Raw genomic sequence first — 16,912 nt, forward strand, 5'->3', positions numbered from 1 at the left:
TGCATTTAGAAATTAAGTTTCAGCTTTAAAAACAGTACATGTATCAAATCTCCATGAAAAATTTTATCATATTTACTGCAAACATGTACTAATAAAAATAAAATTTAAAAACAAACAGTTCTTATTCTGCTGACAGTGCAACATTATTTTACATACAGAAACCCAGATGCTGGAATTATAAAATTAACAACAACACCCATTCACGGTTACTTTATCATATAACTTGAAAACAATAAAACCTGGATGTTTTACCTTCCATCAACTTGTCAGATGCTATCTTAATTTAGAGAAGAAAATGGGAATATGCTTTGTTTTCCTAAATTATTTCCCTAAATTAATATGAAATAGATGACACATATGTTATGCACAGGTAAGCTGATTGACTGACAAATGTAGAACAATAGATATGTAGATAAAAAGATGGCCATCAGTAAAAAACAATCAAATGCTTGACTTTGCCAAATGAAGTAATGATGCATATGAAAGTATTTATTCACACCTTATTTTGTTGGTACTTCTCTTTCTGTTTTTACCCTTTGTTTAATTAATATAGTTAGAGACACTTTTCTGATTAACAGTACTTCAGATGCTAAACATTTTTTTTTATTGGTTTACAACAGCAGTTCACAGTCTAAAAACATAACCACATCAGGCAAAAATTGAATATAGACCACTCTGGATTTTGAAGACTTTTACTTCTAACAGAGATTTTTATTTAAAATTATGGAACAATATCTATCTTTTACTGATAGTTAATAAGTGGGAGGAGAAATTATAATCAAAGAAATTACTCTCTCTCTCTATGTGTGTGTGTGTGTGTGTGTGTGTGTGTGTGTTTTCTAGGGAAAATTTAATTTCTTGCTCAGCATTTAAATTCTTCTTAGGACAAACTTTCATCTAATACTTCATGATAGTTTAATTTCCTTTGCATTATGAACACAGATTTTTTTATTTCATCAAATATCACACATTTATTTCCAATAGACCTTTTCTGATGATCAAAAAAATTAAACCTAATTTCTACATGAAAACAATTGGTACTTTCCTTCTACAGCACTTTCAAAAGGGTTACCTAAAAATACAAAGCTAGTATTTTGCATGAGTTCCTGAAGCTTATAAATTCATAACGTCAAACCTTCACATGTGTCCTCTTTGCTAAGACTTTCCTCTAAATCCGTGGGTGTGTTTCCTGTATAAGTTACTTGTATGTCTTCAAAAATCGAACTGGTCTAGAAAAAAGACTGAGACAGTCATGTTCCTTTTGTTTTTGTTTTTGTTTTTGTTTTTTAAAAAAGACAAAACAGCGATAAACATTTCAGCTCTTTAATGAGCAAAAATCATGTCTCTTAGCATTTGACTAATAGTCATTATCCAGATTATCTTTATTTCACGCAATGACCAGTGACATGGCCAAGATGTACAAAGTTGTTTCCATCAAGTAGTATACAATATTTTTCTTTTGTATAATAAGCTTTCATTCTTGAAAAAGAGTAACTGAAAAGAAAGGTTTCTGTTACTGCAGTTAGTTTGTCAGAGAAAGTTCTTTGCATTATCTTACAAACTATCAAAATTGCTAGTCGTCTGAAAAAATGTAAAAAAAAAATCACATAACTTTAGTCTAATAGAAATATAGTACAGGTAAGAGAGAACGTATTCATCAGGATGTGCTCTTTAAGTCCATCTCTTTTTTTTTTAATATAAATGTACATCTGATTACATATACAAACATTTGGAAAGGTCTGTGACGTACTGATATTATTGGTAAACAACACGGAGATGAAGAGTTTCCTGTGATCTTAAAAATCATTTAAAATCACACACATGTGTAAGACTAAAATCTTCCAGGTGTCAACTCTCTTAGGTTCTGTTTCTATGTTGTACTCTACTGAGATTATGTGAGTAAATTTCTGTGAATGAACCTCAGTGAGAAAGTTAAATGATGTGAAGCGGGACATAACTTTATATTGGATTACTATTATTAAACATTTTGTCATGCAACATGAATAAATCAATTGATGGGGAACTGTAATCAGGATGGTAATTTTGGGGCACCCTCATGTCATAAAAGACTGTTGCAAGTAATGCTTTGGACACACTTCACCTTACCAAAAAGAACAAAATACAGGAGTAATAGAAACCACAGCAAACTGTAGATCCTGTAACACACGTCCAATTAGGGCTATATTTTTATAAATTATTTATATGAGAATGAAGAGAATATTAAAGCACAGGAAATTTTTTTCTGGGATTCATATCAGCGAGTATCCCTTACAATACCTATAGTATCTTCAAGTACCTTTAATGACTAATCCCTTCTATTATTGACACTACTGTGACTTATTTTACTGTAATTACTTTTGCCCCTTAAAATCTTCTTTAGGTTCTGCCAATTGATGGAGGAAGCTTCTATTAAAAACTCCAATGGGATGAGAAGAATTTTAATTACGGCTTAATCAGCAGCACAGCCACCAAGCATATAAATTATCATGCACATCGTGCTAAAAATATCCAGTTTCCTTTATCCCCACAACTTTATACTGACAGCACTTATGTGAGAGTGTTGTACCTGCCAGTCTTTAAACTTCTTTGTTTTACTGGCAAATTTCAGCATGAGCCTCTGCTAAGGCCATTAACAGCATTGGTGCTTTGTGTACTTATCCAAATATGTAAATATGGTCTACACAATAAAACGGCTCCAAATAAAAACTGGTGAAAATTATCTGACATTCCATTGGTGTGTCCCTTGTGCATATTCGTAGTTGTTTTTTATTTTTATTTTTTATATTTCAGACATAGTTCTTTCCTGTTTGGTGTTCCACATGCCTAATTCCATTATGTAACTTAAATCTTCAAAAAATTAATTCTTGAATGTGAATGAAAAAGTATCATTCAGAACAATTGCTTCAAGCAATTGCAATTTGTTTTTAAAGTTGATTTGTGTGTGTATATATATATACAATTCATATTTTCAAAACCCCCAGGTTCTTGATATGTATATTCACATATTATTCCTCCTTACTTAAATAATTGAGAGTCTTGTAGGTTGTAAGCCAAGGAATCTTCAGTAATCTTTTACTGTAATCCATCAAAAAATAGTTTGTTTCTCTTATCTGGCTATACCCTGGTTGTTGAATGTGAATGGGGGTGGGGATGGGGGTGGGGCAGAGTATTGTTCTGTCCTCCAGTAAATGTATTGAATGTGTGTAAGGGCTGAATCCCTGGTATAGTGTTGGGAATCATCGTAATGGTGTTGGGTGTCATTAAAGGAACATCATCAGGTGATCTTCTCATAGCTAGTGTGTAATCTGGGGGGCAGGCGGTCCGAAGAACCACCTCATGTGGATGGATGGACTCACATTCATGATCCAAATCAGTGTGCTTCATTTGGAGAGACATGATTTCCTCTTCTTGGGCATGGGTCAGGTCATTGGTAGTAGTGCGCTGAGGGCTACACCTCCGGTGAACATCATGTCTCCTCTTATCCTTCTTGTAATACAGGGCTGCAAAGGCCAAGATGTTCAGAAAGAGCAGGGAGGCTCCGACTGCAATAGTGACACTCAGCTCCGTGGAGTAGTCCCTTTGATCCACTGAAAATGGACTTGGCTGTTGTTTGGGATCATCTTGCTTGGCAGTGGGAAAGGCAGATGTGACCGGTACAGAATTTTTTCTCGTAGGTCTGAGAGTGATGTCAGTTGATGGCACTTTCGTTGTTGTCGAGGTATACTGAGAAATGTCATTGAGATTATGCAGATGAGGTACCAGCTCCAACCAGAGGTTTACTTTATTGGCTCGGTAATGCTCTTTAACCCTCGGCTTTAATCCAATATGGAGATAAAGTTGGTCTTTCTGGGAATATCTGGTCCATGCTACTTCTTCAAAGCGGTTGGGTTTAGTATGAATGAATTTTGTGTCTTGAGGAACTGGTTGATTTGGGTCACTAGCAAAGAAAAAAGAAATTATAAAACAAAATTTTTATTTTTTCTTAATAAAGTTAAGTTCTGCTAGATTACTTAAAGAGGCAATTTAGCAAGGTTTTATTTATTTTTTTTTATTAATATTTAGTACAGGGTCTACAGGGTCTACAGAATCTCACTACGTAGATCAGACTCGTAGTGATTCTCCTGTTTTCAGCCTTCCAAGCACTGAGATTACAGATCCGCCACCACGTCCAGCCTCAATTCGCAGTCTCAGTATGCCCCGGGGGTGGGGCAAGCACGGCACACTGGGAATTGCACTCTGGTCTCTGTGCTCTCCCTAAGCAGTCACTTTAGTCCACTTAGCCATCTGCTGGCCCTTAGCAAGGTTTTAGATTATGTTTTAAATTAACTGAGGTCACTTTGCACATTTACATCTCCTAACAAGCAGATTTTTAGATAGGTGGTAAGTGAAGGCAAGTGATTTTCACATTCTGTTCTGTCTTTGCCCATTTAGTACTGAACTACTATCTAATTAAAGATCTTTAGGAATTATTTAAATATTCACATATATATGAGTCATACCATTTGGCAGCGTAGTAGGGATGACATGGTAGAGTAGAACAGACTTGGGATTTGGAACAGAAAAATAAAAACAAGTCATGGAATTGCTATATACATGACATATGAGTATCTATACAAAGTTCATAGACACCCTGATTTCTTTTGTGAAGAGATTAATTATGCTTGAGTGGCCTACCTCAAATTAGAAGGATCAAAGAACTTACAGTTTTCACCTGGAAAACTCTGGGTAGAAATTTTTTTGTTATACATAATTAAAAAATATATCATGTGTAATTAAGCAAACCAAAGCATACTTAAATATGAATTAAGGCAATAAAGATATATCTTTCTTAATAAATTAATTAAAGGGCATACCAATAAGGAAATGGTTTTTAGAGACACAACAATATAGAATTAATGTTGAATAAAATTTTTTGATATCTTGCTAAATGTCTCATTAATTTATTTTGATACAATATACATTTTTTAAAAATATATCTAAAAGAATGTTTTTATTAAACTTATAGTAAACTTCATTTCTTAGGGACTTACCCAGTTTTAGCAAAATTTGTCCAGTAAGTCATTACAACTGCACTCAGCATCACATCATTTTTGGAGAAATTGCAGGGAAATAGCTCTGTGGGCCCAATCATGGGTATGCCCAGCACATAAGGAACCTCATCTCCGTGGGCTGCATCAGCCCATGCTGGAACCTGGTCTGTTTGACAATGGTGATAAAAAGCATAGAAGTAGGTAGGTGAACCAAAGTTTGAGTGAAGATCCGCTGTAGCTACAGCTGGTGCCACCCATTGATGGTCCGTAAACAAAGCCAGTAAGGTCTTCCTTCTGGTTTCAGGGTTATGCCGGTCAGCCCAGTCAGTATACATGAATTTAATGGTTTCTCTCAAAACATCTTTGCCTTCAGGATATCCATATAAATTATCAACAAAATTGGAAACAGCAAAGTCAAAATCACTAGCAGATATACCATCATCACTATCTACTATATTTTCAACAAATTTTAAACCTTCCCCTTGGTTAACTCCTAACATAATATCATAGTTGAGAAACTCTCCTTGCTCCATCAGTATCTGAGGATCATCTGGTATCACATCACCATCAATCACAGGTCCAAAGGCTATGTGGTATCGGGCTGGCTGAATATCTTGATCAACAAGTTCTTTATAAGGCTTCTTCTGGAGGCATTCCACTAATTCTACTGTATCTGAAACATTGCACCCAACTTTTGTGGCCAACATTCTAGCATATTTTGCAGGTTGGAAACTAACAGCCCAGCTGGAAAGGGCTGTTCCACTTTGAGCTATTGCTCGTTGAAAAAGTCCTATGGGAAAATCAATAAAGAGTTTCAGATGACCTTGAAAAATATTACAGCCAAACAATAAAATATATTTTAAACATGTATATAAAAATCTAGATATATTGAGATAGATAGAGGAGAGATAGATAGATAGATAGATAGATAGATAGATAGATAGATGATAGACAGACAGATAGGTAGATAGATAGAGATCTAGGATATGGTATACAAAGTCATCCCCAGGGTATAATGAATTAGAAATGTAGACTTAGGTCCAGTGCTTTATATGGCACCTGCCTGAAGGATGAAGAGCACTAAATTTTGTAGGCTTAGGCAGCGGCAAGTAAGAAGATGAGTAGTTGCAAACATAGTTCTAAAAATCAACAAATCATTTAAATCACATTTCTGTTGATAGCAGAGATGAAGCAAATCCTTTCTTCTTTGACTACCCACAAAATTTGGTGTTGTCTGAGGTAAATAACTCAACTTGGCTAACTCTCCTCTTAAAAATGATTCTGTGTGTTTCTTTTAACCAGATTCAATTTGGAAGAAAATTGAAATCTCATACCCTGGTGATGACCCTAAGGTCACACACAAAACAGAATGTCACTGTAGACATATTTTATCCAGGTCTTCATGTCAGACATATTCTGATTGTTCTGCTTTCAGAACACAACAATTGAAATGTCTTCACTAAGTCAAAGGAAAAAAATAACACACCCACCAAAGGATTTGGTGAGGGGCAATATAATCTTTTTCACTGTCAAATGAGTACTGCTATAGTTTTATCAAAAAATGTGAAACATACATGGTCTACTGCTTTTTACTTACATGCATTTAAGAAATTTAAATTTTACCCCATATGCAGTTCAATAGCTTTATTTTCAGTTTTGCACTAAAATTTGCAAGTGCAATTTTCTATTATTTAGGGCAATATCTAAATAAAATTCACTATTCAAAATATAATGTATTCTTTTTTTACATTATCTGTTTTTAGGTGTGGCTTTGTAGTTCAGTCAATTAAAAAGATAATAAATTGTTCATATGTGATAAAAATTAACTCTTTACAAAAGTCTTAATGCATTTTCTGAATTAGAAGTTTCATTTTTTTCTCCAAGCACACACACATACACATACAAATTAAAAATTCTGTAACTTGACCTAAGATAATTAGAAGTTAAAAAATACTAATTCATTTTTTCATTTCTTATATCTCTATGAATATATTTTAGATCAAAAGAGACATATGCTAAAGCAAATATTAAGATACCAATAATTTTAAAAAACAGGTAGGCTGTCAATATTTTCCCAGAGAAATACTCTATAAATTAATCATTGTACAGCCAGAGTAAGCCTGATGAATTTTAAATTATTCTTCATTGTTAGAGGGACTCTAATGGCATTAACTGAATATGACAAAAGAGATTTAAAGTATAATAGACATTGTGTTGAATATTGCCTAAAATTGCCAGTTAGGTTATGTTGGGAAAGCTATTTATTTTATCAGTGGTGAGAATGCTAATTAAGTAGATGTAAGATGTAATTGATTCATGGTTGATACAGGTCTAATGGTGGCTGTAGTTCTCTGTGGAGTTTACAGCCTTTAATACAAGTATCTGCATTGGAAGAAAAATCAAGCAGACAATTTCAAGAGATCTCTGCACCTCCAAGTCAAGAGAAACAACTCATTCTGGAGATGCCATTAGATCTAAATCAAATCTAAGCCCATGTCTTTGACCAGGTGTAGACAAAGTTTATTAAAGATTACAGTACAGGGCTATATTTTCAATTTTTTTCACAACCATTCCTTGCACTGTCAATTGTTGAACAGCAGCAATGCTAGTTGACTAAGTAACTGATTTGCTTAACACTGGCTTCTGTGCACATTTTTTATGAAATTAACCTGATAAGCTTAGACAACTTGTTCTATATTAATTTAGCTGAATATTGCCACTTATATCATACTAAAAGTAAAATAATGTAATCTATTCTTTAAAAGCCAATTTTTGCTATTTCAAAATAAGTCATTTCATTACATATCAATATCTCTGTGCAATAGAAGATGTCTCAACTGCATCATTTTGTCAGCTTGAATCAGAATTCTAATATAAAAGAGATGTTATATAAGCTATATCAACAAAATTAATCTATCATGAAACATGACCCCTTTCTATATACATTATATATATATACATAATATATATATATATATTAGTGTATATATATATGTATATATATATATATACTAATTTAATAACTAGCTGTTCTTTTGGATATTCACATTACTATATTTTGATAACTACAACATTGTATATCTGGTGTTCATATCACAAAACTAATGTCATTTAAGATGCTTCATCAATTACACTTGACAGTGAATAATTGAGTTCATTATATATAAAATGACAATTAAGAAGCAAAAAGTAAAAGATGCTCTGAGTTGATGCATATTGTCCTCTCTATTAAACATGGAAAGCATTTGCTTTGCAGAATTCTTCAGCAAAATTCTTTCATTCTTGTAGATATTTCAAATTAATAATGCAGTTACAATGGGTGATTAAACACATGGTAAAATGGAGCCCATGAAGAAGAACAGCATGAGCCTTGGACAGGCACTTTGGATGTCAAAGCCAACAAATGGAAACAAGAAAAATATTTCATGGAGTTAAGCAGCCTCAGTGCTCTATGCTGGAAGGCCAAGATCTGGAGGAAGAAACATTTTTGGAGTTGAAAATAGAAAAAAAAAAAGCACAAAATCAAATGTATTTTTCTTTTTGATCAAAAGCTCCACTACTGACCTTGATGCTTTGACAATTTTGGATCATGCATGCAAAATAATCAAATATCAATTCTCCCTTCAGAAAACACATAAAGTCAACATATTTCCAGACAATCTAGCTTATGGCTGCTTCATTAATTTCATGCTAATAAAGGGCTTTACATGTCTATTATCTTTAGAATAGATTATATACAATCCCTGTGCTAAAAATTTTTTGATTTTGATTACTGAATAAACAGAGAGGACAGAACTATGAATGTCTTTGCCTGATTTTCTCTGAGATCACCTTTTGAAAGCAAGACAAAGAAGTCTAATGCTAACTATTCTGAAGTGTGCTTGAAAGGACATCCTTAACAAGCTACACAGGAAACAAAGAAAAGTGTGTGACAAAAATTTAAACATGCATAGAAGAGCTAAAGAAACATAGCTTCACACAGTCATTGCGTTCAACCTAACAGTCAGTTGGAACAGAAATATATACAGAGCATCACATAATACTGATGGCGGTGGCATGCAGACACCAAAATTGTCAAAATTTGCAACCTGCATAATACCTTTGGTTGAATTGCTCCAACGGTTACCTTCAGAATAATGGGATAAAGTCAGCAGATTGACACATGAACCCCCAGCGCCTGATCCAAAAACAGTGATTCTCAAGGGGTCACCACCAAAGAATCCAATGTTTTCACTAGTCCATCTTAAAGCCTGTATGAGATCAAGAAGTCCATAGTTTCCTTTTGCAGCCTGGTCCCCTGTACTCAAGAAGCCTGGAAAACACAAAAAGAAGGACTACTTAGAACACTTGTTTGATCTGACATGAATTAAATAGATATTTAATTTAATTATGAATGTAGATTGTGCTAATAAAGTGAGCACAATCCAAGTTCTTCAGTGAACCTTACTTTATACAAGATAAAATAATTTGTTAGGAAGAACAATAGTGAGTGACCTGATAAAGAACCTCTTTCTTTCCCAAATGTGTCTGAAGTTATCCAGGTAATGGTCATGGATAGGCAAAAGGAATAAGAACATTGAAAGACATCTCAAGGGAGATTGCAGAGTCCACATTATTTGATAAAAACATTTGTAAAGCATTATAGGATGCATGAGAATGTGATTTTACATTAAACATCGTATCACTCTTGAAGTTGCTTGTGACCTAACATGGTTAGAAGTTTGGTGTAACAAAGGATAAATATGAATATATAGATGGAGTGTATTTCCAAATCTTATGGGAAATAAATTCTAGCAATTCCATAAAATATGCACAACTTTTTGCTTGCAAATGCATCTGCATATTTTATTGATGATGGCCCATGACTAAGAAACAATCATTGGGACTACATTGTAAATTACCCTCAATGCCAAACTGAGAAACGTGGCTCAGTTAGCAAACTGCATGAAGTAATTGAAGGTTTTAAAAACAGTTCATACTTAAGTATCTTCTGTAATTCTGAGAGCTCTGCTTTATAAAGAACCTCATAATGAAGAAAAATATTGTTCAATGGTACAGTTCAGGTAGAGGAAGGATTAAAAAGATCTGAAATGACTGGGTGGCAAAGGCAATTAAAAAAAGAAATAGAAAAACTTGGGGCAGTGTCATGGTTGACACTGGCAAAGAATCTACAAACTGCAGTACAGGGCTTCAAGGTAAATCCTGAGGGGATTTGACTGACTTTGTCAGATACAAAAGTTATATTTCTTGTTATATAGGTCTTGCTTTATCTTTGTCTTAACCATCCAGCAGAAAAGTATAAAAATGAGGTACAAAAAGTAAAGCCATATTAATGTGCTGAGCTATAAAAGGCTCAAGTCAACGACTTCTCACATTGCCAGTCCTGTGGATAACCCACTACCATTATGGACTACTAGACAATATTGAATTATTTTTGCTGAATTCACGCATCTACAATATTTAAATGGCAAGGGAATGCCCATCGCTTGACAAAACTAAACAAAAAAAGGAGATACAAATGAAGGACATTTTGTGTCTGTATATTCAAAATAGTTAGGACAGATATACAGCTACTTTCTTTTAATTCAGTGAGAAGAAAGATTTTTACTAATAGTGTTTGGACAAGATATCATGTCTGCATCTTGTACTATGAATGACCACTATGAAGACAACAATATACAATGTGTTAATTATTGAAACTGTCCTACTAATCGGTCTTGAAACTGTTTCATTACTATTTGCATCTTAATAAAGTTAATAAAATATATATATTTTTAAAAATAAAAAAGATTAAAGATTTACAAATGTATTTTGAACAAGCATATCTTTCTGACTATATACACTTATTAAATATACACAATGATTTAAAGAAATTTTCCTGAGACATTTTCTTCACAGAAGCATTTCCAGATATTCCCAAGATGATGCAATAGAAAATAAAAGCAGGGCTGGATCTCTTAACTTCCTTTGGTATTACATGAACTTCAATATATGAAGGAACCATTAATTTAAATTCCTGATTCTGTTGCAAATGCATTGATGCATGAAAATAGATTGATGGCATGAATCTTGAAATGATCAGTAAGGAAGATTTAGTAATAATTGGCTAAAAAGCCTCTAGGAGAATAGAGGAAATTAGGAGCTTGTGTATACATATCTCGGTGTGTTGTGTGTTTGGAGAAAGAGAGAGAGAGAGAGAGAGAGAGAGAGAGAGAGAGAGAGAGAGAGAGAGACAGACAGGTAGACAGGGACAGAGGGACAGAGAGAACAATGTCACAATACCAAAACTGTTGGTAGTGTTTTACTGATAACTGTATAGCATAAATATATTCAGGTTCAAATTTGAATCTTCACTATAACTAAGCCACCTACCATAATGAAGATTTCCATTTAACTCCTCTTGAAATAATGTTAAATAGCCTTATTTACATTTAGATGAATCTTTACAGACATACAAATCTGAATTGTTGATAACCCTCTTATATTCATGAAACAATTAAATCTACTTTAATTAAATAGCATCTTTTCAACAATTCCAAGTTTAGTTGCAGTATTGTGATCTGTCTAGTTAATTGGTCAACTAATTTGGTATTTATATAACATATGATGTACTTGCAATATACAAAAGACTCCAGGTTGAATCTCTAGCACAGCAAAACATGAAAGTTAATTTTATACAACACTAATATAAAGACATATAAAGTTTCTAAAGATTAACCTCTACTTTACAAATAGTCTTAAAATTCTCTAGTATCTTGAAGGCAACAAGATACTGTAGTATCTTGAAGACAAATGTTTTAAAAATCAATTCAATTCAAAATAGAGGTATTAAACTATAGCATGGAAGATAGAGTAATTGATCTAGTAAAAGTTATGTCTCAGTCTTAAAATAAATATTATTATGTTATCAAGCTCCATATTTTGACCATCAGTACTGAATTTCCCTCACTCTTGATTATATTTCATGTGTATGCTATAGAATCTATCATCTATCTATCATCTATCTATCTATCTATCTATCTATCTATCTATCTATCTATCTATCCTCCCTCTCTCTCTGTTTCTGTCTCTCTGTCTCTGTCTGTCTCTCTGTTTGTCTCTCTCTGTCTCTCTGTTTCTGTATCTGTCTCTGTCTCTCTTCCTCTCTCTCCCTCTCTATGTCTCTCTCTCTCTCATTTACCTGAAGCACATAATCATTAAGAAGAACTTAGAACCACTTTAACTTTTCTATTAGGGAAAAAGGGGATAGATGTTCTCATATTTAGGTCCTGCTAACCGGTCCTGTCATAGCTCTTTAGGCCTGGCAAATCTATCACTATTCTTCTTATACACATTCTTGGATTTCTTTTTCTTTTCTTTTCTTTTCTTTTCTTTTTTTGTGTGCAGTGTTTAACTACACAGCTTGAGCTCATAGTGATCCTCCTGTTTTCAGCCTGCCCAGTGCTGAGATTACAGGCATGCATCACCACACCAGGACAGTGTGCCCATAGTAGGGGTGGAGCCAGCATGACATGTAGTGCCAGGAACTGAACCCCAGCCCCTGCACCTGCCTAAGCAGGTGCTTAGTCTGCTAAGCTATCTGGCCTGCCCTCCAGATTCTCATACTACATTCAAGAAACATTCTGTAGTTTAGCAAAGGGCACAAATAAAAATAGAAATAAGTTATTGGCCAAAATGTTTGTTGACTACTCAAGCTATCTATGTCCCTTGAGAACAGCGTGAATAACATACAATCAGTAAGATAATCACTTAAAGTTCTTTCTTAACTGCTTCCACAGCAGCACCCTAAACAGAAGAGTCATTTCAGCACACTCTGCCTGAGTTTCCATTGCACTTCTCAAGTGCAGTTCAGACAGAAGGGAACTCAGTTCTGCAGAGGCCTGGTGCTACTGCTGACCTTCATGATCACTTTGAGAAGGAGTTGACCTGAAAGTCACTTTAACCAGTCTTAACATATAACTACCAGCCTTGCTGAGCCTTTCCCAATCTTCATCGTCAGCTCATACAATGTGTGACTAATTGATATAATAACACATCGGTGTTATTTTTGTAAGAGTACAATAATGACTATAAGAACTCTATCCATTTTCCAAAGTGAAGCAGCAGGAGTTTCTAGAAAAAAAATCAACTATTCACTTGCATAATCAATATATAATTTTAAAAATAAATACTTCTAAGAACTAACTGTACACACTCATTATTGCAACGATATTGAGAAGTATTTCACTATGTTTATATATATACTACAAAAATTGTGAAGTTGTTTACTCAAAAAGACATTGGCCAAAGGAAGAGCCCACAGGTTTAGTTCCTATTGTTCCTCTGTTCTTCACTCAGACCTCAAGAAGCTTCTGTTCATCTTTCTTGTTCTACATGCCAGGAAAAGTTTGCCTGACTTGGCCTGAGTTAGGCTACAATGAACTTTTTGCCCCTCTAACTCTGAACAATAAGCACGGTATGAAAACTGACAAATTTTCTGTGTATATTGAATAACTGTTCTCACAAAGAAATGAGTGAAAGGAGAATTCTCCCTTTGAAAGGACTATTAAGTGAAAAGAAATTGTACCATTTCTAACTGTGCTGATTGCAGTCATGTGTATAGTGGTTTAAATGCATAGTTCAAAGGAGGACACTACCTAACAAGAGTGGCTACCAGATAAGGCAGGTATTGAGAAACTGCAGCTCCTGAACTTCGCATACTATGTAACTTCAGATGCAATTAACTACTATGTACATTTTGAAAACTTGGGTCTAATGTTTATTTTTGTACTACCATTGTTACATGGATGCATGTGCTTTGTACTTCATACTTTTTTGTAGTGCTCTAGACTAAGAGCTCCGTTTCTGATATTTGTCTCCAGATGGCCATTCTATACATGTTTATTGACTGAAGAAAAAAATAATATAATTCATCATCATATGAAGATCAACAGTTAAAGGTCTAGGCTGGGAAGATAGTTTGGCCATCTAAGCACCTGCCTGACAAGCACAAGGACTTGATTTTGATCCCTGGTACTGTATACCTTACTGACTCTGGATCCATGGGCATGCCACACAAGCCTTGACCCTGGGCATGGTGGTGTACACTTGCAATCCCAGGGCTTGGGAGGCAGACACAGGAGGATCACTACAAGTGTGAACTGTGTGATAAAACCCTGTTTGAAATAAATAAATAAATTTTAAAAAGTTAGGAATCCAGAAAAAAGAGGTTTATGTGTCTTTCCTGGATAGTAGCAATAAAGTGAGAAATTAGGAAACGATCCTCTTTGTAGCAATTTGAGTGAGAAGTAAGACCCAGGAGGTTGCAGTAGCTTTAAAGGTTAAAAAAATAGCAGATCCCTAAGTGAAACCCCTCTGTGAAGAGGACAGGTAAGTGGACCCATAGTCTACCTCAGAATAATGGCCCAAGGACATGAACTTTGAGAGGCATTTGAGAGTCAGCATTAGTCGACGTGCAGAAAATGGTGCCAGACTTGGAATGACTTGTGTGCATATGAGCAAGCTGCTCTGGGCACAGCTTGGTAAGCACATGGGATTTGGTTTCCTAATATAAAGCATTAATACTACTATCTGTTCTGCAAAATTGTCTTTATTAAAAGAGAGTGTTTGGGGCATAAAGGAGGGCCTAAAATATAGTGGATAGAAAGATGTCTTCAGTGAAGTAAACTGGACTTGAATATAATTCCTGTTTATTTATTCTAAATAAAACAAGCCATCCTTACATTTGCCTTATAAAGAAATATCACTTTCAAGTGAATTAAAAGGAAAACAATTACATCTTTTAAAAAGGTTACACAGTTACATGTAATCTAGACAGTGTAGTCAAATTTATCACAGATTTTTAGATTGTTCTATAGAGAATATTTAGGAAGATACTTTCAGATGCAAATGTTACCATCTTAGTTTTAATTAGGTAGTAAGTGTATTTGTTACAACATAGACAAATTAAAGAATCTTATGAGGAGTAAAGAACACGTCTGTATTCCCAGTAGTTGCTTTGAGCTGCAACATTTAATTGAGTTTCATTGCATTGACATTAACTTTGTGAGTCAAAACATTCTGATTGGGTCCAGGAGATAGCTCAACAGCTTAGCCCCCTGCTTAGCAAGCGCAAGGTCCTGAGTTCGATCACCAGCACACAAAAAAGAGAAACCATTCTGGTTATGAAGACGTATAAACCATTCTACCTTTAAAAAATTCTCTATTGATTTGCTTATGAATCATTGTTTTACAATGGTTAACAACACTTAGAGTCATATTAATATTTCATTTTTAAGAATAAAAGAAAAACAGTGGAATAAATGAGGAGGAGGGGATGAGGGAGGGACAAAGGGAGGAACAGAAGGGAGCAATGGAGGAAGAGAGAGAGGCAGATAGAGAAAAAGAGAAGGAGAGAGAGCTGCAATATAAGCGAGCTGACCCTCGTGACGTAGGCAGCAGTACTCAACTGCACATGGCTGGGGCCTGGCTTGGAAGAGGGATGCTGTGTTCCTAGCCTTGCTGAACCTCCACAAAGACGTGCTGTGAAGACAAGGGCAGGGAATACGGTATATGTACTGAATAAAGTTCTCAAGACAGTTTGTTTAATTCCACATAAATATGGGCCATACTAGATTATTTTACAGATTGTATTCTGGTACCTAAGATTTTTGAGATGATAAAAGTCATCCTGAGGTTTGACATGTAAAAGTCTGGTATTCATTAAATGAGACTTTTATTACATTCTTCTCTATTAAAAGCTAACCTGATTTAATGACTTTAAAACTTCTTATTTTTGAATACTTTCGGTATGACAGAAGTGTTTTAAAAATAGTACAAAGATAATTTTCAACTTTTTGTACATACTTTTCACATATAATTTTCAACCAGATCCCCCACATAGGGAGCTCCCTCCGTGCCCTCTCTCTTTCCTCTCTCCCTTCTGTCTTCTCTTCTTTCTTTTTACTTTCTGTCTCCTATTAAACCTGAAGCCTCATATTTTATTTAATTCTCCATTTAATCTCAGCTTTGGGCAGTTTGTTGATTAGTGTTTTTTTTTCTTCTTTTTTGACATAGACAGCTTTAAAGAATACAGGTGAGCCATTGCATAGGATGCTTCTAAATTAGAATTTGTGAGTTGTCCCTTCATAATTATATTCTGCTTATGAATTTTTGGCAAGATCCCAGAGACACAAGGTGTCACTTCAATGAATCATTATCGGAAGCACATGATGTTGATTTGCCTATTGACTGGATAGAGTGGCAATTTGCCAGTTTTCTCCACTATGAAATTAGGATTCTTCTCTTTGCAAGGAATAAATATAAAGGGGATGAGAATAAGAATATGTATACATCCTGTTTCTCTTCACTTTAATGCATGAATTTTAGCATCTATTACTGATTGAAATACCTAATTTCATCAGTTTATTATTAGTTGGAGTGAGTGCATAAATACTTCGCTTTTCCTCAGTGTATTCGTTCATTCTTTTATTAGTGTCATTATGGACTTAAAGGGTCCTATTTTATTCCAGAAGTTACAATCTTTTACTATCATTATTTCCTTTGATTATTAAACTGCCCCTTCTGTTTGACCTGTGGACATCTCTCTCAGTCTTTGCAATAAGAAGGATCCTGGATGATTTCATTTCTTCATCAGTCTTATTCATGGATTCTTATCAGAGGACTTTTGATCTGTTGCTTAAGTGATCGACTCTGTTTCTAAGGCTTATCTAAATGTTACTGTAGGGCCAGAGAGATAGCTCAGTGGACTAAGCACTTGCTTAGGCAACTACAAGGACCAGGGTTCAATTCCCCATTACCGCATGCTGTGCCAGTCCTGCTCCCAGACGTGCTGAGCTTGCGACATGGTCCAGGATTGTTGGGGCACACCTGTAAGCCTAGTG

The 16,912-nt window shown here is 34.7% G+C and overlaps 1 protein-coding gene across 8 annotated transcripts in view; it reads right to left on the bottom strand.

The window, feature by feature from the left end:
* Nucleotides 1–1,097: 1,097 nt before the first annotated feature.
* Nlgn1 (neuroligin 1) overlaps nt 1,098–16,912 on the bottom strand; it is a 908,803-nt gene continuing 892,988 nt past the window's right edge. For 3 of the 8 annotated variants that reach the window (XM_004633434.2, XM_004633436.2, XM_023717837.1), the window contains 3 exons: nt 9,130–9,342; nt 5,031–5,820; nt 3,017–3,937 (listed from right to left, as the gene is read on the bottom strand). In XM_004633434.2, coding sequence (XP_004633491.1) covers nt 3,115–3,937; nt 5,031–5,820; nt 9,130–9,342 — 1,826 coding nt within the window. In that variant the 3' untranslated portion in view covers nt 3,017–3,114. Of the gene's footprint in view, nt 3,938–5,030; nt 5,821–9,129; nt 9,343–16,912 lie in introns of all 8 variants that reach the window. The other 5 variants (XM_004633435.2, XM_004633440.2, XM_004633437.2 and 2 more) reach the window with 4 other exon arrangements.

This window comes from Octodon degus, unplaced genomic scaffold (genome assembly GCF_000260255.1).
Source record: "Octodon degus isolate 3935 unplaced genomic scaffold, OctDeg1.0 scaffold00055, whole genome shotgun sequence".
Lineage (NCBI taxonomy): Eukaryota > Metazoa > Chordata > Mammalia > Rodentia > Octodontidae > Octodon > Octodon degus.